At 50.2% G+C, this 24,670-nt stretch overlaps 1 protein-coding gene across 1 annotated transcript in view; it reads right to left on the bottom strand.

The window, feature by feature from the left end:
* Positions 1-19,363, bottom strand: part of RASSF5 (Ras association domain family member 5) — a 73,406-nt gene extending 54,043 nt beyond the window's left edge. Inside the window, exon 1 of the mRNA XM_033198668.1 lies at positions 18,807-19,363. Coding sequence (XP_033054559.1) covers positions 18,807-19,263 — 457 coding nt within the window. The 5' untranslated portion in view covers positions 19,264-19,363. The remainder of the gene's footprint in view (positions 1-18,806) is intronic.
* Between the last annotated feature and the right edge of the window lie 5,307 nt (positions 19,364-24,670).

Genomic DNA, 24,670 nt, shown 5'->3' with positions numbered 1-24,670 from the left:
GATCCTCCCACTTCAGCCTCCCAAAGTGCTGGGATTACAGGCGTGATTCACCATGCCCAGCCTGGGCTTTAGGACTTAAGTATATCATTTTTGGGGAAAGCCCAGTTCAGTCCACAACATGGACCCTCCCTGGGCCATATTAGGAGCACAGAGCCCTTAGTCCCAAATAGATGGCGGTTTCTAGTGGAAACCTTCTCCAGAGATCACAGTGGGCTGGAAGGACTGGACAGGGAGGCTAGGGAGTGGTAAACTGAGGCCAAGGTGGCCTGCCTACCTCCACCAGGCCTGCTCCTGAGCTTCACAGTCCCTGAAGGTTACTGCCAAGGTCACCTCAAACATAGCCCACAGGCCATCGTGGCCTGTGCTTGGAGATGGCATTACTTCTTTCCCTTTAGCCCTGAAGAGGTAAAGCCAGCCGGTGGAACTACATAGGAGTTCCACAGCTAGGAGACTGTTTTTCCAAAATTCAGAAGCTACAAACCTCCCCTTAATCCCCAGGGCTGCCAATGTTAGTTTTTGCCCCACCCCAGTTGCCAAATGCACACACACACAGAGGCACACACACGCACCCTCTGCCATGTGGTTGCATAGCCCGAGTGGCTGTTTTCTGAACCAGAAAAAGGGTATGTTGATAAGAACTTATTCTGTTGATAAGAAACCCTTAAGGCTCTTTCACCCCAGAGTTGCATGCAAGATAGAGACAACATAGAACGCTCCACTTAACTCTCCCTGCCTCCAGCCCAGGCCAAGGTGTGGGTGAGGGCGAGGCAGGCACCGAGGTGACTGAGCCCGGATGACAGCAGAGCTACCAGCCTCCCCTGTGGTCAATCCCAGGTCAGTGAACAGCAGCTTCTCACTCTGCATGGACAAAGCAACTTCTGATGCCTGAGGGAAAGCAGGACAACTTCTGAATCCAGGAACCTATGCCCATTCTCTGAACACTCCTAGGCCTTTTTGAAGAAAGCCAATCTTACGGCAAACCTTAACACCCCCTTCCCCACTCTCCCTGAGGACCAGCGGCCTATGCTATGATGTCATGGAAAGAGATGGACATCATATGGTATATGGTAGGTGCTCAGTAAATGGCAGCTGTCATTTTCAATGCTGTGAGATGCCTGAGTCCACCCAGCTTCCTGTTGACTAAGCATGTGATGCCAGCCAAAAACCCTCTCAATTTTCAGGTCCCCTTCTAACGTATTAGGGTAAGAAGAATTGTGCAACTTTCCTGCCCCTCTGAGCTCCTCCCACCTGGTCCCACTTCCCTCCCTGCCTTTAATGGGTCCAGAGGAGTAAAGCCGGGGGCTGGAAGGATAGGTCATGCTGATGAGTGGGAAGGCAGAGAGACTGTGATAGTCAAGCCTGGAGGTCTGCAGCCATTGCCAAAATCAACATGATCTATAAGTTTTTCAAACTCCTGGCTAAACTCCTAGTGAGGCGGGCAGCAAGGGAATGGAAACTCCTCACTCCAAGGGTCAGGCAGCCAGCTCAGGACATCTGTATCCTTATGTTTCCAGGAAGGAGGCGAACCCCAGCCCTCTTGAGACCACTTACTGTAGTTCCTTGATTTAGAGGACAGACCACCCTGGGGGCATTCAGCATCCCGCAGCCCAACCCAGAGGGCCTGGAGGCACACAACTGCTCCCTCCCTCCACACAACCCCAGCCCCAACTCCAGCACACACACATACACACACAGTGCCAGAAAACAAACCAGGAAGCAAACAGGAAAGCTCAATGTAATGGTAAGATGAGTGACCTGGAACTCTAAGGTCAGAGATGGCCAGCCCCTCACGTGGACAGGCAAGATGGGCAGATGACACCCAGAGGTTGTCGTCTCTGTGGGAAGAGCCAAGAGGGGATGCGCCTGAGCACGCTCCAGTTTGGCTCAGATGCTGAGTTCCCATGTAAAACAGTGGGTTGGGGTGGAGGGCTTTATGGAAGGAGGCTCCTCCAAGGCCGGCGAGGAGGGAAAGTGCTGGAAACATGGGGCGAAGCTGGGAGCCTCTGCTGAACCGAGGCACAGGCAAGAGAGCCAAAGACCATCCCAAGATCCTGGTCTTTACTCTCTTCCAAAATGACTCTATCAGTTTTCTGTGTGGCAGGGCTGGGTGGGGTTGACATACACTTTTGAGCGGCCATTTTGTACTAAAGGGAAAGGCATAAGATCTGCTCAGTTGTTGCTCAGAGACCAAACCAGATATTAAAATTCTCTCTGGGGCCCTCAAGGTAGCTCACGCCTGTAATCCCAGCACTGTGGGAGGCTGAGGCAGGAGGATTGCTTGAGGTCAGGAATTTGGGACCAGTCTGGGCAACAAAACAAAACAATTAAAACAATTGTTTTCTTCTTTAAAAAAAAAAAAAAACAAAAAACAGCTCTACAAAACAATTAAAACCTTAGTCTGGGTGGCGGGTAGTGTTTGCCTGTAGACCGAGCTACTCAGGTGGGTGAGATGAGAGGACAGCTCGAGCCCCGGAGTTCAAGCTTGTAATGAGCTATGATTGGTCCATGTACTCCCGCTTGGGGGACAGAGTAAGACCCTGTCTCTAAAAAAAAAAAAAAAAAAAAAAAAAAAATCTTTCTGGAACCTGGGTCCCAATGTATCAGTGATTTATTCTCCAAGCCACATTCCCAGGCAGGCTGGATGTGTCCCCTGTGCCCTCCTCCCAAACACACCCAGCCTGCCTGGCAGAACTTGGGCACCCCGGCTGGCCCGTAGGGGCACCATCCTGTCTCACGTAGGTGGGTGTGGGTGGGTGTGCCTTTCAGGCAGGCACATTAATCATCCATCTCCAACACAACCACACATCCCTAGGCTGAAAACACCAACAAAAGGAAGGTACTGTGGCCAGGCCAGGCTGGGCGTGTTGAGGTGGGGGTGTCTTGGGAGGAGTGGGCAGAGGAAGAGAGGGCAAGACAGTTCACAACAAGTTCAGACAAGATGCAGGAAGTAAGAGGAGCGCCTGCCAGGCACCTAGGACAAGGGGGACAGGCCTGACTCCCGGTACCTTCTCCACATGGCCTGTTCCCACCATTTTGTTCTTTGGGGGTGCTGCAGCCTGAAGCATGTCCCCACTTTCTGTGTGTGTGTGTGTGTGTGTGTGTGTCTGTGTGTGTGTGTATAATAAATAAATGTAATAGTGTTGAGTCATTTTTAGCAAACTATGCTTCAACTTTAGACTGTATTAACTGACTCCCTGCTAGGACAATGTGAGAGCTCTCCTTCCCATCTCTTCTGCCCCATCCCTTGATGTTTCCTAATATCATATTACAGGTGCCCGCCACCATGCCTGGCTAATTTTTGCATTTTTAGTAGGGTAGGGTTTTACCTTGTTGGCCAGGCTAGTCTTGAACTCCTGACTTCAGGTGGTCTGCCCACCTCAGTCTCCCAAAGTGCTGGGATTACAGGCGTGAGCCACCACACCTGGCATATATTTTTTAATACATCCAATGTTTATAACGTCTCTATTGTTTTAACAATAGCCCACTGTTGTCTAAAATTAGCTTTACGTTTAAATGAATTCAGTCATCTTACAATAGCTAAACCATTTTAAATTCTTAAATTTTAATTCATTTTTGGCTTGACTACATTTTAGGGGGTTCTTTGTAATTTTTATATACATTATGTTTCCTGATGATGCTCTTTGCCCCTTTAAGAGATGCACCTCTATTTGACCGACTTTCTTATACCATCGCACTGTGGCCTCATGCAGTACAGCTTGTTGATGACAGTGATGGCCAGGAGAAAATGTGGAGGGCGCAGAAAGAGGTGGGAAAGTCTGCAGGCCCTCAGTGCACATCACAAAGCAGCCCTGAGAATCCCCGCTTGGTCAAGAATGGTAAGAGGCAATCTATTTTGGGAGAAAGTGTAAAAGTAAATGGTTTGGGGCAGGGTGCTGGGGCGAGCAAGCCAAACGGACCTCATTCCTCACGTGCAAGTGAATGTGAGAGATTTGTCACCTGGACCCTCCGACACCACATCGGGAAATGCTCAATTTGCATTTAGGGTATGGCCATGCAGAGAGAAGTGCAAAGACACAGCATAGTTTCTGAACAGGGCAATTAAATTATGTGTCACCATCAGGACACATGTACTCAGAGATACACAGGGAGAGAAGAGGGAACCTTTTTCTATGGTTCCATCTCCCCTCTTTCCGCATCCACCCAGCTCCTAACTGGTTGTTCATTTGTGCATGTGTGGCCTGCATTCACTCACCATGTGCTGACTGAGGGCCTCCCATAGCTCACTGTTACAAAGCACAGGCAGTCACAACCAAGACTGCGTGTGACAGGAAGAAGTGTGTAAAAGGATTCGAGAGAGAGAGTGAGCTCAGTAAAGATATATACTGGTTTGATCATCACCACGGGAAAAAAAGAAATGCTATTGCCAAGCACCTTAAGAAAATAAAAAGTAATTTAAAACACTGTAGGCAGTTGGGTTTAAGGGAACTCAACAAATAGCAACAAGCCCGTGGTATCCAAAGCCAGTGCGGAGCTGCCAGATACCCTCTCTGCCCCAGGCCTGCTCAGGAGGGGCCCCTCCTCTAGGTATGTGTCACTCTGCTCTGGGTGTAAGAGAGACAAAGCAGCAGAGGTCCCCCTGGGCTCTGGGCCCTCTCAGCCATCCCTGGGGCCCCTGAGAAGACAGACGGAGGACCCTGAGTAGCTGACAAAGGATTTGGGCTGTAGAGGTGAGGGGCACGTATGGAAAGAGGAGGGGAGGGTTGCTTTTGTTTGCTTGTGTTTCTGTGTTTAAGGCAGGCAATCATCTCTGAGAAGGGGCAAAGGGCAGCCTAGCTTCTTTTTAGGCTGGAGTATATTTGTGGTAGTATGCCACAGGCCCCAAAGATAAGGACAGCCAAATAGGATTGCAAGGAGACCTGGCTGGGCATATGCAAACTGCAGGATGGCAGATGAAGCTGGTGCAGAAATACAGATATGAATGCACCACAGGTATGCCCAGTTCTAGTGCCAGGAGGTCACAGGAGGCCAGGAGCAGGCAGGTTCAGTCCGTCATGGGACAGCCAGGCTACTACATCCAACTGGTTTTTCCACACCTGCTTTGATGTCACTTGCAGCCATTCAAAATGCCAATCATCAACTGGGCGAAAGCAGGCTTTTTTGCAGTGAGAAGGAAAGTAAATAGATTATGTCAGAGGCCCTCTCTGCTGGAGACACACAAAGGCTTCTTTACAGCTGCATCGCTGCAGCCAGGACCACCAGAGACTTCTGGAGAGACCCAGGCCTGTTTCCCGCAGACCCCCCAGCAGCCTTTTAAAATGACATATGACTTGCTCCTTGGTGACATGCTTGCTTAGCTCCTAAAGATACCCAGTGGGCGAATCTAGCTCTGCCTGTTAATTATGTGATGTAGTAAACTCAATGATAGGAATTTTTCCAGGGAATGTGTTTATGAGTTTATGTCTCTCCTCTATGTTTGCCTGGGCAACCTTCAAATCCTATCTCTCCCACTGAGATGCAGGCAGTCCACCCTGGCCCAGGTACAATGGAGGAGCAGACAACCGTGCTGCAGGCTTGTCCCAGTGACCTACGGGGAGCAGTTCTGAAAAGTCTTCCTGGGAGCACTCAGCACCAGCAGCTCCCAGTGCAGGGCTTTCTATGCACCAAGTATGGTTTCAACTGTTTGATGTTTAATCCACTCCACACCAGTTGGGATCTTCTGCACTATCTGATACTTGGAAAAACGAGGCTCAGAGAGGCTAATCTGTAGGAGGAAGGCCCTAGAGCCAGAAAGTGGTAACTCCAGGATCCTGACTCAAGGCAGCCTGGCTCCAAGCCTGTTTTTTTTTTTTTTTTTTTTTGAGATGGAGTCTCACTTTGTCACCTGGGTTGGAGTGCAGTGGCACGATTTTGGCTCACTGCAACCTCTGCCTCCCAGATTCAAACAATTCTCCTGCCTCAGCCTCCTGAGTAGCTGGGATTACAGGTGCCCATCTCCTTGCCCAGCTAATTCTTCTGTTTTTAGTAGAGACAGGGTTTTGCCATGTTAGCCAGGCTGGTCTTGAACTCCTGACCTCAGGTGATCTGGCTGCCTTGGCCTCCCAAAGTGCTGGGATTACAGGCGTGAGCCACCGCACCTGGCCACCAAGCACATTTTCTTAAATGCCACACTCCAGGCTGCGAGTGAGTTAGGATATTCCAGACGTCCACAGTCTGCAGTCCACCTTTCCCAACATCGTGAGCATCCTGTCTTCTCCCCTCTTCTGTTGTCAATTAAGCCCAAATGCTAACACAAGTTAAGCAAGCCCATCACAGCCACAGTGCAGTATGTGCCCTGACCTTAATGCTGCCACTTCAGCCCTGATTGATTTTACTTAAATCTATAACTCCTTGGGCTGAATAGCAGAGGAGCAAGGAAATGATCTGTTGAATAATTCTTAGAGAGTAAGGGAGGGGGAAAGAGGGATGAATACCAACACGCTCGTGAGCATTTAAATTGAGAAACTCGGTGTCCAATTCTCTTCTCAGTGAAGGTCACAGTATGTATTAGGCTATCGATGAGGATAAATTATTCAGGCTGGCTAAGGAATATTTGTCTTCAAATGGGGATTAGGTCTAGTTCAATTAAAATTTCCACTTCTCAAGAGGGAAAGCCTTAATCAGAAAAGTCATATTTTTCATAGTCAAGATCCTATTGTTTTTTAAAACTCTGCTTCCAAAAACTTAGCCCAGAGAAGGCACTTCATTTTAGTCCCATTCCTATGACTTAGTGTGGTGCCCCGCCTAGATCCCCACTGATTCTTGAAAGTATATGAGAGAAGTATAGAGAAAAATGGGGACGGGGGCCCAAGAAAAGTGTGTATGCCCCAAAGAGTGCCAATCGTTAAAGAGAAGCGGGTTCCAGACCCAGCCAGATGGCAATGACCTTCAACGGGGGCCTTACTTGTGTGAGCTGTCTCATCTGTGAAACAGAATAATCCCCTTCCCATTCCCACCACACCAGGATCTGGAGGGAATAAATGATAGTGAAAGCAAACAAACGTAAATGCTCTGAGTCTTTAGCAGAGAGTGCTACAGAAATGTAAGATGCTGTGGACAGCATGAGACAGCGGAAGGAATCCAAGGCTGGAAGGCACGTGCCCAGGGTTCCTGGTCCTGGCACTGCCACCAGCAGGCTGCCTTTTGCTGGTCCTAGCTTCCTTTCATTGGAAAAGGGGCATGGGATGACCTAAGGTCCTATGATGATTTGGATTGCTGCTGTCTCTGGCTCTTATCTTTCACTCACTGCTATGCCGTCCAGTTATCCTTCTTCAGGCAAGGACTGTTCTTGCCCTAATTAGTGCTCAGGAGAGGAATCAGTGATCTGGCCACTTCCCGAGGCCGGGGCTCCTGTCCAGCTGTGTTCTGCCCAGCAGCTTCCAGCCCCATGCAGCCTGTACCTTCACTAACTCTGCAGGTAAGAAGCCTTTGCCTGGGAAACGTCACTGTTCCCCGGTCCTCAGAAGGCTGATTCAGCAGCTCAGCAGGGTCTGAAGGGCTACATGATAGGCAGAATGGAAAACAGTGGCCATCTGAGACACCCATATTCTGCCAGCTCAGTGATCCTGATTAAGACGACTGCTTGGCCCTAATTCTCAGCCAACAAAAAGTTGTTAAAATCCACTACCAACTCAAGGCCTCCGAAACAGGCAGACCATGTCCTTTGGGTCTGGCTGTTCAGCCCATACCAGGCAAGGTGACAGTACCTAAGCCTTTGTCTCTGTGGAATCAGGAGGGCCAAGGAGTGGTGCTGAACTCAGCACTAAATAGCAGACTGCCAGAAAGATCCTGTACTCTTTTTCCATGGGAGAGGCCAGGAGCAGACGCCTCAGAACCCAAGCTCCCCCAACCAGATTGGCTTGGACCTACCCCGAGCCCTCCGGGCCCCGTTGCGGAACCTCTGCAGGATCTGGTGCTTTTTGGAGACCGAGCGGCTCTTCGGGAGCCTGCAGAAGAGCCGCTGGAGCTGAGCAGTGACCGTCCCAAAGCAGGCAGTGGTGGCCTTCTCCTCCTGGCCCTCAGTCATCTCAGCACAGGAGATCAATAGCTTTTCTCCAGGCTTGGCGTCAGGGGTGGAGTGCCGGGTTGGGGAGGGCTCCGGGGAGGGCCCTGGGCCTCGCATGACCCAGACAGTCACCTGGGCCCTCAGGCTCTGGTACACGCACCGACTGACTGACGATCCTTCTCTCTCCGCACTGAGGTCCTTTCCCCTCCACCTCCCCCAATGGAAAACTTTCTATTCCTGGGGCTTTTAGCTTGATAAGATAAAAATGCCCCCACCAAACAGGCTGCAGGGAAGAGCCTGCCCCGAGCCTCACTTCTCAGTCGCGCCTGTGAGTCTGAAAATCAATGTCTCCAAAGTTTCAGACGACAGAAGTGATCGGTTACCTCACACCACGTGCCCAGCCCAGGAGCTCGTTAATGGATTTCTTTGGGGATGGTGGATTCCTAATGCTTCACCAGCTGTACAGGCTCCTAAGGGACAAACTGGGGCTAATTCACATCCTCCCGTGCTAAGCCCAGGTGGGGGAAGGGCCCGTAAGGAGGTGGTGTTGCTTTAAGAGGGTCAGGCCATTCATTTATCTGAGACTAGATACCTGAGTAGAAGAGGATGCGACCCTATGGGTGCGGGGTGGTGAGAAAAGATCAGTCTCTCACAAAAGGGCAGAAATGTTATTCTCTTGCCCTCACAGGTGTTCCCTCACTGTGACTCCCAGAAGCTGCCAAGCCCTAGTAGAAAAGTTCTGGGAGGCCCTGTTGCCCAGTCCAAGATAGAAGACTGGCACCAGACAGGCAGCAGAGCCTTCCAGAAAAGCCATTAGAGAGGGGTGCCCCTCCCAGGCTGCCCAGAGATGACAGGACTCACCTGTCAACCACCAGCAGAGACCAGTTTAACATGAAGGGGGGACACTTGTTCTTTTTTCTTTTTTCTTTTGAGGCAGGATCTTGCTCTGTTGCCCAGGTTGGAGTACAATGGTCCAATCATGGCTCACGGCAGCCTTGACCTCCTGGGCTCAAGTGATTCTCTTACCTCCCAGCATGTAGCTGGGGCTACAGGCAGGCATCACCATACCCAGTTAATTTTTATATTTTTTGTGGAGGTGGAGGTCTCACCATGTTCCCAGGCTGGTCTTGAACTCCTGGACTCAAGAGACTATCCTGCCTCAGTCTCCCAAAGTGCTGGGATTACAGGTGTGAAGCCACCATGCCCAGCAGGGACACCTCTCCCTTAACCAGAGGAAATGCACCTCAGAGGAATCACACACTTGCAGAATCTCTTGTGGAAGATGCACTTACACGTCTGTGCTCGGATGCCACCCTTCCTCAGTTGCAGACTGGTTCTTTCTCCCTAATGCTTCCTCAGGGAGAAGGGAGCTGCCCATAGCCTTTGTTGTGGCCCTCTCTAGTTTACCAAGCAACTTCTGTACCAGAAGAAGGGCATAAACAAGTCCAGGTCCTGAAATGACACTTGGGACCATCAAGCAAGGGGTGGGAGCCAAGTTCCTTGCCCTGCTGTAGCTCTAGTCCTTGCACCCAAGATCTCCAAGGCGGCCCAGGAAGTCCTGCCTGGCTGAGCACAGGCAAGGGCTCATTCCCATCCCTGCCCTCAAAGAAGAGAGCATGGGGCTGCTGGGGGAACTTTAAAATATGAGTCACGGCCAGGCGTGGTGGCTGACACCTGTAATCCCAGCGCTTTGGGAGGCCGAGGCAGGTGGATCATGAGGTCAGGAGATTGAGACCATCCTGGCTATCACGGTGAATTCCCATCTCTACTAAAAATACAAAAAAAATCAGCCGGGTGTGGTGGCATGCATGTGTAGTACCAGCTACTCAGGAGGCTGAGGCAGGAGAATCACTTGAACCCAGGAGGTGGAGGTTGCGGTGAGCCGAGATCGCGCCACTGCACTCCAGCCTGGGCGACAGAACGAGACTCCATCTCAAAAAAAGAAAGAAAGAAGAAAGAAGAAGAAAGAAAGAAAGAAAGAAAGAAGAAAGAAAGAAAGAAAGAAGAAGGAAGGAAGGAGGAAGGAAGGAAGGAAGGAAGGAAGGAAGGAAGGAAGGAAGGAAGGAAGGAAGGAAGGAAGGAAAGAAAGAAGGAAAGAAAGAAAGAAAGAAAGAAAGAAAGAAAGAAAGAAAGAAAGAAAGAGAAAAGTAAAAGGCACATGTAATGCGGGGAAATCCCTTCCGAATGCCCCGTTTGGGCTGCAGAATATGCTGACCTCACTTCTCTTTTCTCCTCATCACTGAGCTGTTCTTTGACAGGTTAAGTCATTGGGAAAGACAACAGGAAAGAACTGGCAGAGTCTGGAGATGGGGCTTTCAGAAGCTCTAGGATCTTCACTCCTGACCTTTGGAAAACTAGATAGATTTTTCTACTGTAATGATGGTCTGGGAGGAGAACTACCTAGAGGCAGGGAAATGCCTGCAATGACCTCTTGCTGTCTCTAACATCTAAGCGATGACTCAATGACCTCCATGCTGGAGGCAAGTCCAGCCAAAGTCTGGCGTAATTTGAAGCAACAACCTTCACCGTCTTACTTGCTGGGGTACAATATATTATCACCCTATTTCATATAAAGGTTACCTCCAGATGGCTTTTAAAAAACACTCATCGCTAGGATAGACATTCATGGACAATATGCTCAACATTTCTCTCAAAACTCTCATGTTACAACTGGAATCTGTTGTTTCAGTTGAATAATAAGGCATCTCTGAAGTTTTTTTGAGGGGGTAGGTTAATACCTTCTTCAGAGGCAAAAAACCCACATAATTCTTTTTTTTTTTTTTTTTTTTTTTTTTTTTTTTTGAGGCGGAGTCTCGCTCTGTCGCCCGGACTGGAGTGCAGTGGCCAGATCTCAGCTCACTGCAAGCTCCGCCTCCCGGGTTTACGCCATTCTCCTGCCTCAGCCTCCCGAGTAGCTGGGACTACAGGCGCCCGCCACCTCGCCCAGCTAGTTTTTGTATTTTTAGTAGAGACGGGGTTTCACCGTGTTAGCCAGGATGGTCTCGATAAAACCCACATAATTCTTTCAGCAGAAACCACGAAGTCTGCAACTTCATTCAACTTGGATAGAAAAAACAGCCTCCTGCAAATCAGCAAGAAAAATAAGCAGTGGTACCTGCTCCCAAATAAGAGACGGACCTGGAGAAATATACAGAGTCAGAGCCGGCTTAGGGGTGGGAGGTGTCCCCAGATGTACTGTTTCTCGTGGGGCCAGAGCCAGAGGTCCATTAGGCAACCTCAGATTATTGTCCAGTACCTATCTATCTCTTCTTCACCCTAGCTGTCCGCTCTAGGATCCAGTCTGTTAATTTCACTTTGGTCCCTGACTAGTCCTGTGTCATGAGCTCTGACAGCTGGGTCATGGCAAGAAGGAGGAGCGGAACAGAAAAAGATCCTCCACCTGCATTTCCAGGCCCACCCCCTTCACACGCTGAACACCTACGGGGCGAGGTGGGAACGGGGAGAGACACACTTGTTTCTTTCATCTTAAGATATGGAAAAACTTCACCCTTTGTCTAAAGATCTCATGATTTACACATGATGACGATCAATTTAGAAACTGATTGTTGAAAATTGGCTGAAGTGGAGCCAACTCTCAATTACCCAGTCCTGGCTGATTATCTAGCTTGTATATGGCTCACCTTCCTTTTTTTTCTGTACCTCCCTTTTTGGACATTTCAGCATTCACCGGCAGAAGGGCAGCAGATGAATAAGTGAAGTCAACTAACTTGCGAGATCAATGATGTTAGTCTAAGGCAAAATGCCGTGCTGGGTTCTGGTGCTGGTTTTGCTACTAATGATCGGGGTTATCTTAGTGAAGTCATTTGACTTCCCTGAATGCTGTGTTTCCTCATCTATGAGATGGCCCTGATTACATCAGCTCTATCTACCAAACAAGAAAACTGCAATCCTGACAGAGGCAGTGCACACCAAACGGCCTTAGTGACCGCCAAGTGCAACAAAGTTATTTCTGCTCTGACAATTTCTTTGCCATTCTCAACTCTTCCTGTTCCATGTGAATATTCTCATCCTAGCAGGTTCACAGAATGGCAGCTTGTATCTTCAGCAAACACAATGGTAATTCTTTTCCAGTTCTAGCGTCCAGTAGAAACAAAACATAAAAGGATTTTTAAAAAGTAAGAACATCGCTCTTCTTTTTGGCCTGACTTTCATGAAAACCTGGAGTCTGATTTCTTAAAGGTCTATGTAAGCCACGATTTAATTTTCTAGCAGCCCCAGCCAATGGCCACTGCAGACGTCTAAATAAGACCTGCCCCACCCTGGAAATATGTTTGTTCAAAAAACAGGAATGGGGAGCACACAGGATAACATCATCACCTCAGAAGAAGGTGGCACACAGGCCCTCCACTGAAGAATAAACCTGTCACAGGTAAATGTCATACTCAGCCATCCACTCACCTGCTCAGTGCCACACAAAAATGAACAGACTGCCCTTTCCAACACCACCCTTTTGCAGACCCTCAGCACGCACATCTTGCACTCCCCCTCAACCCTCTGCCCCATGCCCTCAAATGGAGCCAGGGCAGTAGTTATAGGTAGGAAAATCCAAAAGAAAATCTGGAATGTGCTACAATTCCCAGGAGTCACCAGACTCCTCAGCCAAAGTGAGGCATTCTCCCCTGGGAGGCTGGACACATGCTGCGATGCCAGGAGGGACCCCACTGCTCTTCCTCCTTCCTCTCCAAAAAGGGCAAAAAAGAGAATCAAACCTCAAAGATTTCCCGATGGGTACATCTCTCACAAACCTTTGTGTACTCTAGGAACCATAGGCATGCTAGAACAGGCCCAGCATGGCCCTGTGGGCCACTTCAGCCAACGACCACACCACGGAGAATTCTTGGGGTCTACCAGGCTCTGCCTGAGTCTCCTCAGCATGGTTATGAGTGCTTCAGAAAAAACTCAAAAGTCACTTCCCCAGGTCTGAGTCAAGATAGTCTTGACCTTGGGGTGGGGCAACCCATGACTGCTCCCAAGCTCTGACCTTATTCCACTTAAACCAGTGCCCCCAGGGAACCCAGCCTTCTGCCTGGTCTAACATCATCACCTCAGCCTCCTTGCTGTTTCCCCTAAGCCCCAAAACTGGCTCTGTTCCCCTTCCGACCCTGAGATCCAGCCTGGAACATGTGGAGAGAGGCTTGCCAAAACTCTTGGAAAAAAACTGAAAATGACTAAATGCAAAACCATCTCCCCAGTCAGGCCTGGCCTTCCCAGCTGCCGCCAGCCCTTCCCCACCCTGCCTTGGAGAGTCAGAAAGAGCCTTGCGGGAGGGGCAGGTGCCCAGAGTCAGCAGAGAGGGAGCGAGACCCAGCAGGGAGGCAGAAAACATCCTGCCACCAGCACAGACCCAGGTCTGCAAGCTTGTGAGAAAGACATTGTACCAGCTGGTGTTGACTGAGCCCCAGGAACATGGCTCCCTCAGAAGGGCTGGGGGTGGGGAGCTTGCATGCTTTGCACACCCACAAATACTCACCCACCCAAGGATACTCACCTTGCCATCTGAGGAATGCGAACAGGAAGGGCCTCTGGTGAGGCCAGAGACGTGTTTACAGGTTCCTCAGCAGCCTTCATAGTAAGCTTGGGCAGGGCAAGAGTGCCAGCAGCTGCCCTCCATGGGGGAAACTGAGGGATGAGGGGTGGGTGTGGGAGCCAGAGAGAGCCCTGTGGGAGAACACTGGGGTGCAGGAGCTGGGACCCACCCATGGCCATCCCATCTCAGGTAACTGCCTCTCACACAGAGGTGCTGGATCTGAAGCCCAAAGTGGAGGAAATGGCTTGAGGGCCTGAGACGTCAGGACAGCCTTGAAGACCTGTCAGAATGAGGCCTGCCCGAGAGGTTCTAACTTTACCGCTGTCCCTGGCAAAGCCAGCAGGTAACTCCTGACCAGGTAACTCCCTTTCAACTGAACTAAGCATCCCTGTATCCCTGTATTCTGACCTCATGAAGCTATTTTGAGCATGAATGTAGCAGTGGGCATGAAAACACTTTGGGCTCTTCAGGGAAAAGACACTACTGACATGCAAAGAATTCTTCTTGTGCCCATTCTCAGACCTGGGCTCGGCCTCGCGGCAGCTTCTCCTGAGCTCTGGCCCCTGATCTGCTCACACTTCACAGAAAGTGGCTCCCTGACAGGATAAATTCACTCTCCCACCCAGCAGGGCCCTTGGGACTGGGCTGGAGGCTGTCTTTTCTTTGTCCCTCAGGGACTACCTGCCAGGCTTGGCACAGGCTGGCTAGCCAGTAGAACTGGGGAGAAGAGAGAGGATAGCAGACCAAACCCTCAATGCTGCGAGGAGACGTCAATTCACTTCCACCTAATAACTCCGCAGGATCAGCAGGCAAACACACACGTTCATTACCAAGTCTAATTAGGCTGGCAGACAAGTGGCATTAATCATTTTTGACTGTACCTGGGATTCAAGCCCCCCGCACTCCATAATCAGAAAATTTCATGCTCTGATGAATAGTGGGGAAAATTAAGCGCACATTTAATCCTTTCACTTTCATCTTTTGATAAGACAGGAAGCAGGGAGAGGAGGAAAACCGGGCTGCAGCATGGGGAGCTCAGAAGGCCTTTTTGAAAGCATTCCAGGTCCTTTCCCTGGCCCCTAACATACACATCCTCCAACAGGACCTTCCCCAAGAAGAAGACCCCAATTAGAGCCAGGGGTAGGAGAGGGCTTGGGAGTGGGGTATTCCCACAATCTTTAACAACAAAATATCCATTTCTGTGCTTCATTTTCTTAAACTCTAAAGCCAAACATGGGGCTAAATCAAGGAAAACACACACCACACACTCAGTGCTGCTGGGTGCACAAATACCTTCCAAGTGCCCAAGGTAAATAAATACAGAAGCCGCCAGAATAACACAGGATGATTTCTGAGAGGCCTGAAATGAAGACCTTTCTCTGCTACAGGAAGAATCAGTGCCAATGTTCTAGGAGCCTTTTTCAAAAAGAACGCGCAAGAGGGGGATGGGTCTGCAGGGTCAGGGGGCTGTCCTGCAGGTGCTTCCAGCTGTGCAGAAAGTGCAGAAAGTAGAGTTGAACCCAGCCAATAGTGCAGCAGCAAGACTAGAGAGACCAGACTAGAGGCCTCAGGAGACATCAGACATTCTTAATAAGAATAGTCCCGGTGCCCTTCCCTGAGGGCTGCATGGCAGGGCCTTGTATTCACAACATCATTAAAATCTATCACAGAGTCGGGAGGTTAGAGGGCCTCCCTTTCAACCATGCAATTCCAATCACTTAACACTTCACAGCCCTGAATAACACCCCTCTGGAGAGAGACTCTGACTCCAGGAGCAGACAGGTGGCATTCACTGATAATGGTCAAGGTGTGTCTAAGCATCTCCAGGAGGGTTTGAGTAAGGCTTAGGTTTCTCCAAGTGCCAGACCATTCCCTGGTCCAGGATGGCTTACGCAGCCACCAAAATGAGATGAAAGGTAAAAGGCCACCTCCATGCACCTTCTACAGAAGGAAGAGTAAGGGACATCATCTGTAAGGGAAAGACCCTGAGAACAAAGTCAAAGGGCAGCCAGTGAGTTTCTCTGGTTATTTGCTGTTGACCATTCCCCACTAGAATGCTAGAAATGCATTCTCACCCTCACCACCACCCCTACCCCAAAACACACACATGTGCTCACACAACCTTTCTTTCTCTCTCTGTCTTTCCACATATCACCACTGGATTTCCTTCTCTATCTCACAACTATGATTTCTTTAATCCTAGAAATTAATATTAACTCTGAACTTCCCTGTTCACAAATCCAGCATTAACCAAAGCTTGGTTACAGACCTTGAAGTGGGGTAAGCTTAGGTTAGATGAACTTTTGCTAAAAAGGCAGACAGACAATGGGAAGAGTGTTTTCTAAAATGTTTTCCTTACTAAAAGCTCCTTCTGCCAACATGGTTCCCACCCAATGTCAGCCTCCTAGGCAGACAGATGTCATTCACATACCCAATGCCCTCCTGCTTGTTTCCAAGGGCAGGGATATTTAATAGCACAAACAAGCCATCATTTTCATCACTCACCACGTAGTGAGACCCTGCTGTGTGCCTGGCACTCTGCTAGGTGCAAGTAACACAAAGACAAGGAGCCAATGACTTCGTGGCTCCTATGCCAGGCACAGAAGGGTCTCCTCAGCCACAGCAGGACATCAGGTAGGAGTGGCATTTCTACAGGACGCCTAATACCTAAATTTTCTGGGATGCCTATGGCAGTCACCTCCCCACTTAGCTCAGCAACCAGGCAGAGTTTGCAAATTGTACTCACTGCTTCGAAAGGTAATCCTAGGAGGTGTCACGAGCCCAGACTAGTTGTTACAGTTGTTAGATGGGAGGGGACAATAACAATCATATCGAATTAAACATTCGTATTGCATTTTGCTAGGCCCTGTTCCGAGTGCCTTATGTATATTAATCCATTTAATTCTCACATTCACATGCTGAAGTAGGTAATATCATTATCCCCATTTTTTTTAAACAAGGAAGCAGAACACAGAGACATCCGGGGGTAACACGGGGACGAAGTGGTAGTCAGGATTCAAACCCAGGGCTCTGGTTCCAGTCTGTACTCTTAACTACTGCGTAGTAGGATTTTTTCAAAGCCCTATTTCTAACACTTGCTTTTCAAAATGAAGATAAAACAAAGCAACCCCACCATGGAATCAGACCCTTCAACTTGAAGAAAGATGCTCCACGAGTTTGGCCTGCCATGTCTCCACCTGCCAGCCCTCATCTGCACATCAGAATGTTTCTCAACTTTTGCCATCCAGCCATAGGTTCACAATTAGTTAAATATTAATCATGACAAACAGAGACTCCTTTTTGTAGCACCTTGATTCCAGTTTTGCTTTCTCTCCGGTGTTCAGACATCGTTAGTATTAAACCAACTATGTGGGGGGCCATGAGAGCCCAGGAAAGTAAAAAGACCTCACCAAGTCACGCACAAAGTCAGAGGTACTGCCCGGGGGCCTGAGTCTTCCTGCCACTAGACATGATGTATGACTTAATCAAAGGAGATCAACAATTCTGATGTGACATGATGATCAATTCATGTAATCATGGAGTATCTCACACAGGCACATGCAAATACACACAAAGGCACCATTATCACCAAACCAGAAAAAGAAAATCACAAAACGATGTGCAAAATCTTCAACAAGTGATATAGTTCCCCAAAGTCTAACTACAAACTGGAATGCCAATGAAGCAGATTTCCTGGGATTCCAGCTATGATAAAACTCATTTCACTGAGGCTCCCGGCTCTCTCCCTGTGTATAGGGGTTGTTGGATGCAGTCAGGGAATCTTGAAAGTGCAAAAGCTGCCGACACATGCAAGGGTAAGTTGCACTCGATTCTACTGCAGTCATTTACCAAAGGACAGCAGCCCCTCTACCCACAACATGTACCTTTACAAACCTTTGCTCCTTCCTTCTTAATTAGCACCTGAACTGGGAGTTCTGGTGGAGGAAAGAGCAGCACCCACTTGCCCTTCCAATCTTTCCCTTCCAGTTGATCCAGGCTTAGAGTCTGAGCTCTATTTCCCTGCAGCCAGCTGCAGCGGGTAGCACACTGAACAGCCTCGGCTGCAGACTGCAGGCAGAGAAAAGGTAGGGTTTTCCTGATGTGGAAATCGCTGCTGCTGTCCAAGGCTATAGTTGGATGGGAGATGTAAGGCTGCTGTCACGGGGGAAGGGCCTTTGCTGAAAGACGCAAACCACAATCCATTTCCAGAGATGCTTGTTAGAGGCTGTGCCATTGTCTGTGCTTTGGGCTTCAGTTATTTGAAATATCATGTAAACACATGAACACATGGCTGTGGATATCCTCTGCTAAACACGCAAGAGCAAATGCCGGGGAGGGGGTGGAGGGTGGACACCTATTAAAGGCATACGCACCCCTAACTGTAGGAGGAGAAAAATAATAAACCCCCAAGAAAACTGAAGATTAGCTCAGAGAATAAATACACTGGGGGCCCAGTGTTTTCTGGCTTTGAGAAGAGCCTGGCTCAGGAGGTGACTGGAGGGGCCTGAGAACTGTGGAGATGAAGGGACCCTGTCAGGAGTTGAGTAATGTTAGAGCATGAGGACTAGGGCAGGAACCCAAGAGGAGGAAGGGGAGGAGGCAGGGCACAGCCAAACATTGGAGCAGAGTCCAAAGTTTTGAGGGGCCAGAGGCGAAAGGCAGGAGGGGGCACGGGTTCAAGGTGACTTCAGGCTCTCTTCAGTCTCACAGCCTGCCTTTATCCGAAGCCTAACAAGGTCTCCTCCATGTCCCAATAGGTCCCCCTGGAGGAGAGGTCTGAGCCTGGAGGAGAGGTCTGAGCGGACAAACAAGCGTTTTGTAACCCTAATAAGCAAAGGTCAAACGGTCATCTCAACATCAGTCTCACAACCCACTCCCAAGAACTCACAACGAAACCATGAGGGTGCACAGGGAGATGACAGAATGACCTTGTCGCCGAGGCCATCACCCACCCACCCACACAACCTGCGTGCGAGTGTGTGTGTGTGTGTGTGTGTAGGGCCGAGGCATGTACCTGTCAGGAGACAGGTATCTGTTAACTACCGCATAACCATACCTAGGCAGTGGGCAGGCACTAAAGGATACCGGTCAGGGAACTAAGGAGCGGACTGTCCCCAGGGGTTACCTCCTTATGGTCAGGGCTCCCCTGGAGCCAGAGAGTGTAATGGCCCCTGTCTGCCTGCCCCAGGGCCCTACCAGTCCTTCGCCCCCAGACTGCGGTCTCCCCGCGCGCCCCTCCCCTGCCTTCACACTTACTAGCGCAGCGCAGCGCCTGCCGCAGCACCTCTCGTCCACACACGTCACACCAGCCGGGGCCGCCCGGCAGCACCAATTCCGCGAAGCAGTGCCCCTCGCCTCGCTCCGCTGGGACTCGGGGATCCTGCGGCTGCTCGAAGATGCTCCGCACGTCGCGGGGTCGGGGCGCTCCAGGCCGCCGCCGCAGTCTCTGCTGCAGACCAGGCCGGAGCGGGCGAGCGGGTCGGGAGGCCCTGGCTGGGGGCTCCAGGTTCCCCCGGGCAGCCCTCCGGGCGCTGCGCCCCTCGTGCGCCCCGGGCGCAGTGGAGAGGGGCGCCGGGACACAGCGGCGCGAGGACCGGTCGGGGGGCGGCGGCGGCGGCTCGGGACCGCTCAGGCTCTGTAGATAGTGCGGCGGCTCGGGGTCCAAGAGTAGCGGGTACGGGCGCTGCCCGATGGCCGGGGACGCCATGGCCATACCCGGCTAGTGGCTGCGGCTTTGGCAGCGGCGGCTTTGGCGACTGCGCTACTCCCGAGCCAGCCCCGAGACAAGGGGCGGCCCCACACCAGCGCGCCTTTAAAGGGACCGCAGCCTGCTGGGCGAGGCGGGGGCGGGGAGAGTCAGAGTGGCAGGAAGAACTACCCAAGGGAACCACCGACGGACCGAGGGGTAGGGTCGGTGCGGGGTGACGTCTGCGCCAGTGTGGATTTGGGGGCGTCACCTGGAGCAGCTGCAGGATTCCGCAGAGGAGCGCCTCTGTACAGTACAGTTCAGAGGGCGCATTTCTGCGGGGGACCCTCGGCCTTCAGCCCTGCCTCTTTCCCTTGCCGATCACTTCCCCCAACACCAGGTCCACCCCGCACCCGCACCCTCACGCGCCCTGGGAGGGAGCAGGTCGGAGGGAAAGGCTTGGGAACTGGCTTGATGGGATCTGAGTAGAGCCCCCTGCGTCTAGGCGTCCGCCCGCCACCCTCCCGCTGATCGTGCCGACAGAAGGGCAGTGCTCCTTGGCCCTTTCGCTCTCCGGCTTGGCTCCGCCCGCCGCCCCCTCTAGAGGCGAGCTCGACGCGAGTCGGGAATGCCCCGCTCGTGCTCCGGCAGCCGCGCGTTGTGCCGTGGCTGACCGCCGGATGCAGCCAGCGCAGCTGGGGCTGGCAGAGCTGTCCGCGTGCGACTTTCGCTCTGGTTGATTTCCCCTCCCTTCGCAGCCCTGCCGGGTAGGGTATTCCTCTTTCCTGGAAGACTGGTGCGGGGGAGGTAGGGGGACTCGATGCAGAGAACGCTCCCGCGCCCCAAGGGTTGGGGGAACTTTTCTTCCTTAGCCAACCCTCCGCTCCCTAGAGCTGCTCGAGTAATTACTGTGGAGATACCAGTTCCCCTAAATGCCCTGCGTGGAACCTGGTACGGACGGCTCAGTCATGGGACCCAAAGAGAGATCTCCTTTCTCCCGGCACTTTCCCCAATGAAGGCTTGCTTCATGGACTCCTGTCTGGTTTAACGCTCTGCGGTCACCATCTTGAAAGTCTTACTTTTTGAACAAAGGGCCGGGCGTCTTCTTTTTGCACTGGTTCCCACAAATTATGTAGTTGTTCCTGACAGGCACCTTTGCCCATGGAAACAGGCCCATCTCATGGATAAGGAGGACTCCTGGATCTCTCAACCTGGGCCTGGGCCCTCTCCAGCCCCAGTTTTGTTAACTGCACATTGGGCTGAAGGTGGGGAGACGGGTGGTGTTAACGTGACACTTTCCAGCTCCGTCATTATGACTCAGTGATCACAGCTTTCCTCTTAAAACATGGGTTCGGTTTGGTCTGTCTAGCGGTGGTCATTTTTAAGAAGAATAGTCTAAAATTCTTCTGGACCTGGTCTCTCCTTTCTCTTCCCAGGCCAGAGAGGGGTCTCCTCCTAGTGCTTCGTAGGGGAATCTTCACTTTTGCTTTTTATTTTTCCCTTGGAGGTAATTTTTAGGTAATTCCTAAGATTTCCAGAGTCCAGTGGCCAGGGAATTCCCAGTCAGCTTTGGTCCATGGTTTCTCCCTCATGGTAATCATAGTCCTCTGCCTCCCAAATCTGTAGCAGATGAGAGGTTCCTGGGGCTCTGGGGTTCACCAGAGGCCGGAGCTCACCCTATAAGGTGGTTTCTGAGGAATGACCCATGGGACAATCAACCCCACAGTGCTACCAAACAGAGGAGCTCCGAAGAGGGCTGTGAGCCACAAGCCACCCCCTCTGCCCCACCCCTCCTCTACCTTTCCTCTTCCCTCTCCTAACCTTGCTTTTGCTACATCAGTGGTTTTCAAACCTTGGTATGCATCACAGTCACCTGGAGGGCTTGTTAAGATTAGTGAGCTTCATCTCCAAAGTTTCAGAATCTATAGGTCTGGGGCTGGGGTTCGAGATGACTCATTTTTAGCAAGTTCCCAGGTGTTGATGCTATTGATCCAGGGACCCAACTTGGAAAACCATTGCTCTAGGTCTGAGGTGGTGATAAGAGAATGGGCTTCTCTGTTCCTTCTCCCCAGGACAAGTGTACTTCAGTGGACATGACAGAGAAAAGCCCAATAGGGGCTATTCCTGAATACTTTCTGCTGAAGCTGTAAAAGGGAAAATACAATTTGCCCTTGTGGTGTCTTATTTTCATCTCCTACTTTTTCTGCAAGCAGTTCTCTTGGGGTTGTTGCAGAAATCTGTATTCCATACAAACATTTGCTGTGTCCACACCCTGTGACCCATCTCCACACACTTGAGATTCCTTCCCTTCCAGGATTACAGTGAGTGGGGTGAGGTCCTGGGCATGGACCCAGCTTGAGCTCTGAGTGACAGCCTGTTGGGGCAAGAAGCAGCAGGGATCTGACAACAAGTGCATCCCTGGAAGATCGGCTTTGAAATGCCATTTGTGAAATAATTGCTAACAGTCTCCATCTCTGTCCTTCCCTGCAGACTCAAAGCATGGTTTGGGCAGCCCAGCCTAGATTTCCTGGGTAGAGAGACTCATGGGGAGGGGCATCATCTCTGGCCATGGGAAACTGAGGACTATCTGAAACCATCAGGCATAAAGCTCTTCCCCAGTTGTCTGGGCTGTACAGAAAAATGCTCTAGTTTTTGTTTTCCCCCTCCAGCTCTGATTTGGTGGAGTGGCAGTGGCTGCTCTTAGCATGAATGCGGGAGGAGATAGTACAGGGCCAGAGCCCTACATTTGGCTTCTTGGGTGGGAACGGAGATGAAAATGGAGATATTAATCATATAACTCCATGTAACCAATCCAAAAAGTTTATCATGAAGTTTATCTTAAAGTTCATCTCCCTGAGCCAGGAAATTAGAGTTGGGGCAGGTAGTTGCCCTCCTCAACCTCAACATGAGGCTTCCTGGCTGGGGCGTGTCTCCTCTGATGCCAGTTTTCCCAGCCCAGTCCCCTTCCTCCCTGAAATAGCATCCCCCCACCACCCACAACACACACATAGACTTCTTTCTTGCTCACACTCACACACCCACCCCACATGAATAGCAACTTATTCCTTCTTCTCCAGAGAAGAAGGGCTAAAGAAACTCTAGTCTCATTATAAGGTCAGGACATTGCTGGGGTAGTGTCGGATGCCTGGACTTTAACATTTTTTGGATCTGTCTGGTCATTCAGGCTACAAGGGTGAGACCGCAGCATCTGCTAAACATCTCCCCTGGGAGCTTTTCCCCCTTGTTAGTAGATCCTCTTGGCTCAGACCCATCGACTTTTTTCTGTTTGTGACTCACTCCCAGCAGAGTGGGTGTGTTGCCTTTTATTTTTGACCAAGGGGAAGGATTATGGCAGTGAGTTTAGAGTGTGTGGTCAGGGTGTGAGATCACTTCAGAGGTGGTCCCAGAGCGTGCTGGTTTTCCCATTGGGTGAGTTGTTTTACCACCGTTCCCCAGTCTCCCTCCCCAAGTCCCCTAGTAAGAAGGAAAACGGAAGGACAGAACATGGCCTGACTTCCTGAAAGGGACGTTTTTTGGTTTTGTTTGGCTTTGAGGCATTTGAAGTCGCCTGAAATCCCCGAAGCTTTCAGGGAACTCCCAGAGATTCTGACAGTTGCACAACTGTCTACATGGAATCGCTGTAAGAGTCAGGACAAGTTAGGTTATGCTGTAGTAATAAGCTCCACAGCTCTGTGCCCTGAAATAACAGACTCCTTTCTCACTCACATTACATGCCTTTTGCAGGTTGGCATGGGCTCTCTTCTCATCAGACTCACCATGTCTAATACTGCCAATCACTGTGCCAAAGGGAAATTGAGAGAGCCTGGAGGATCCCACACCAGCATTTATAAGCTCCAGTCACTTTCGCTCACAGCTTATTGGCCAGAACTAGTCATATGATCCCACCCTACAAACAGGAGCAGATGTACAAGTCTACCTTGTGCTCAGAAGGGGAAAGAGCTGGAAATAGTTGGCAGTCAGCACTAATGACCAGTGCAGTCTTCAAGGGCATAGAGCAGTTATTCATCCATTTAAGGAGTAATTCTCTGATACCCACTATGTATCAAGCACTGTTCTAAGCACTAAAGATACAACAGTGAAATGGATATGTTCATGAAGCTCACATTTAATGAAAGAGCCAGACAATAAACAAACACAAGAGTAATATGATGTCAGGTTGTAAGTACTTTGATAAAAATCCAGCACATTAAGGGGATGAAGGTGATAGAGGCTACTCTATTTGAGTAGTCAAGAAAGACCTTCCTGGGGAGCAGACATTTAAACAGACCTGAACGAAGCAAGCCCTTTGTCTATCTGGGCAAGAATGTACCAGACTAATAGAACAACAGGCACAACAGCCTCAAAAACTTTTCAAGCTTTATGAACCTGAATTTGTTCAAAATGCGTATTCTTGGACCCGACCCTCTGATTCGTTATGTCTGGATTTTGGCCTGGATTTTGCAACAGACTTTGATTCATATGGCTCACAGACCACATTTTGAAAATGGGGTTACAGTAGTGAATAGTTAAAATTGTGTGACCCCCTCCACAGACATTTGGGAAAAAATGCCCTTATCTTGATTAACTACGAAACACAGGTCTCCAGTGCTGCTTCCTTTCCTTCTTGGGCAGTGTGTTGCATACAGAGCGCAGCTTTCCCAGGAAGTGAGTGCTGCCTGCAATGTGTGATGGGGGTCAGTCATATTTTACATTACTAGACTGAGAGCAGGGACCATGACAAAATGTTGTTGGAGGATCAAAATTGTGTTTGTGAGAGAAATCCCTTGTAAAGTGCCATATGTTACACGTATTTGCTCAAGAAACATGCATTGAGCATCTATTATGTGGCAGGCACTTTTGGCTTGAATGACTCCATCTTCATGGGAACTCTGTGAAATGGCTGGCATTCCTATTTTACAGATGAGAAAATCAAGGCTCAGAGAAGTCATGTGACTGGCCCAAACAGGTATCACAGTCTGGACTCATATCCACTCAGGTCCATGAATTTGCCTTTGTCCTGCCCAGCTGGTGTGGTAGAAAGGGCAGGGCTCAGAATCTCTGATCACGCTTTGTAGGTGCAGTTTGAAGGATCAGCAAAATCTTTTCCCAGTTTCCTCTCCCTATGGAAACCCTGCTCCACTCCAAAGGTCCAGTCCAAACGCCAGGTCCTCCAGAGCCTTCTCAGAGTCACCCAGACCTCACTCATGGCTCCTTCCCTGGGATCTCACAAGAAGCCCATTGTGCCTCTGACGTTCAGAGTATCCTAACATGAGCCGCAGCTCAGTTTGCACATGTTTGCCTCCCTTACTTGGGTCTTGTGGTCTTTCTGATCCCACCGTGCAGGGCTAACTGGAGATGCTCATTAACCTGTACCTATTCTAGGATTTTTTTCTTAAATTTCCAGGATTTTTCTTAAATTTCCAGGATTCTTAAA

The sequence above is a fragment of the Trachypithecus francoisi genome, unplaced genomic scaffold (assembly GCF_009764315.1).
Source record: "Trachypithecus francoisi isolate TF-2019V2 unplaced genomic scaffold, Tfra_2.0 Lachesis_group5, whole genome shotgun sequence".
NCBI lineage: Eukaryota > Metazoa > Chordata > Mammalia > Primates > Cercopithecidae > Trachypithecus > Trachypithecus francoisi.
Note: the sequence above shows the minus strand (reverse complement) of the source record. Positions and strands in the feature narration are given on the sequence as shown.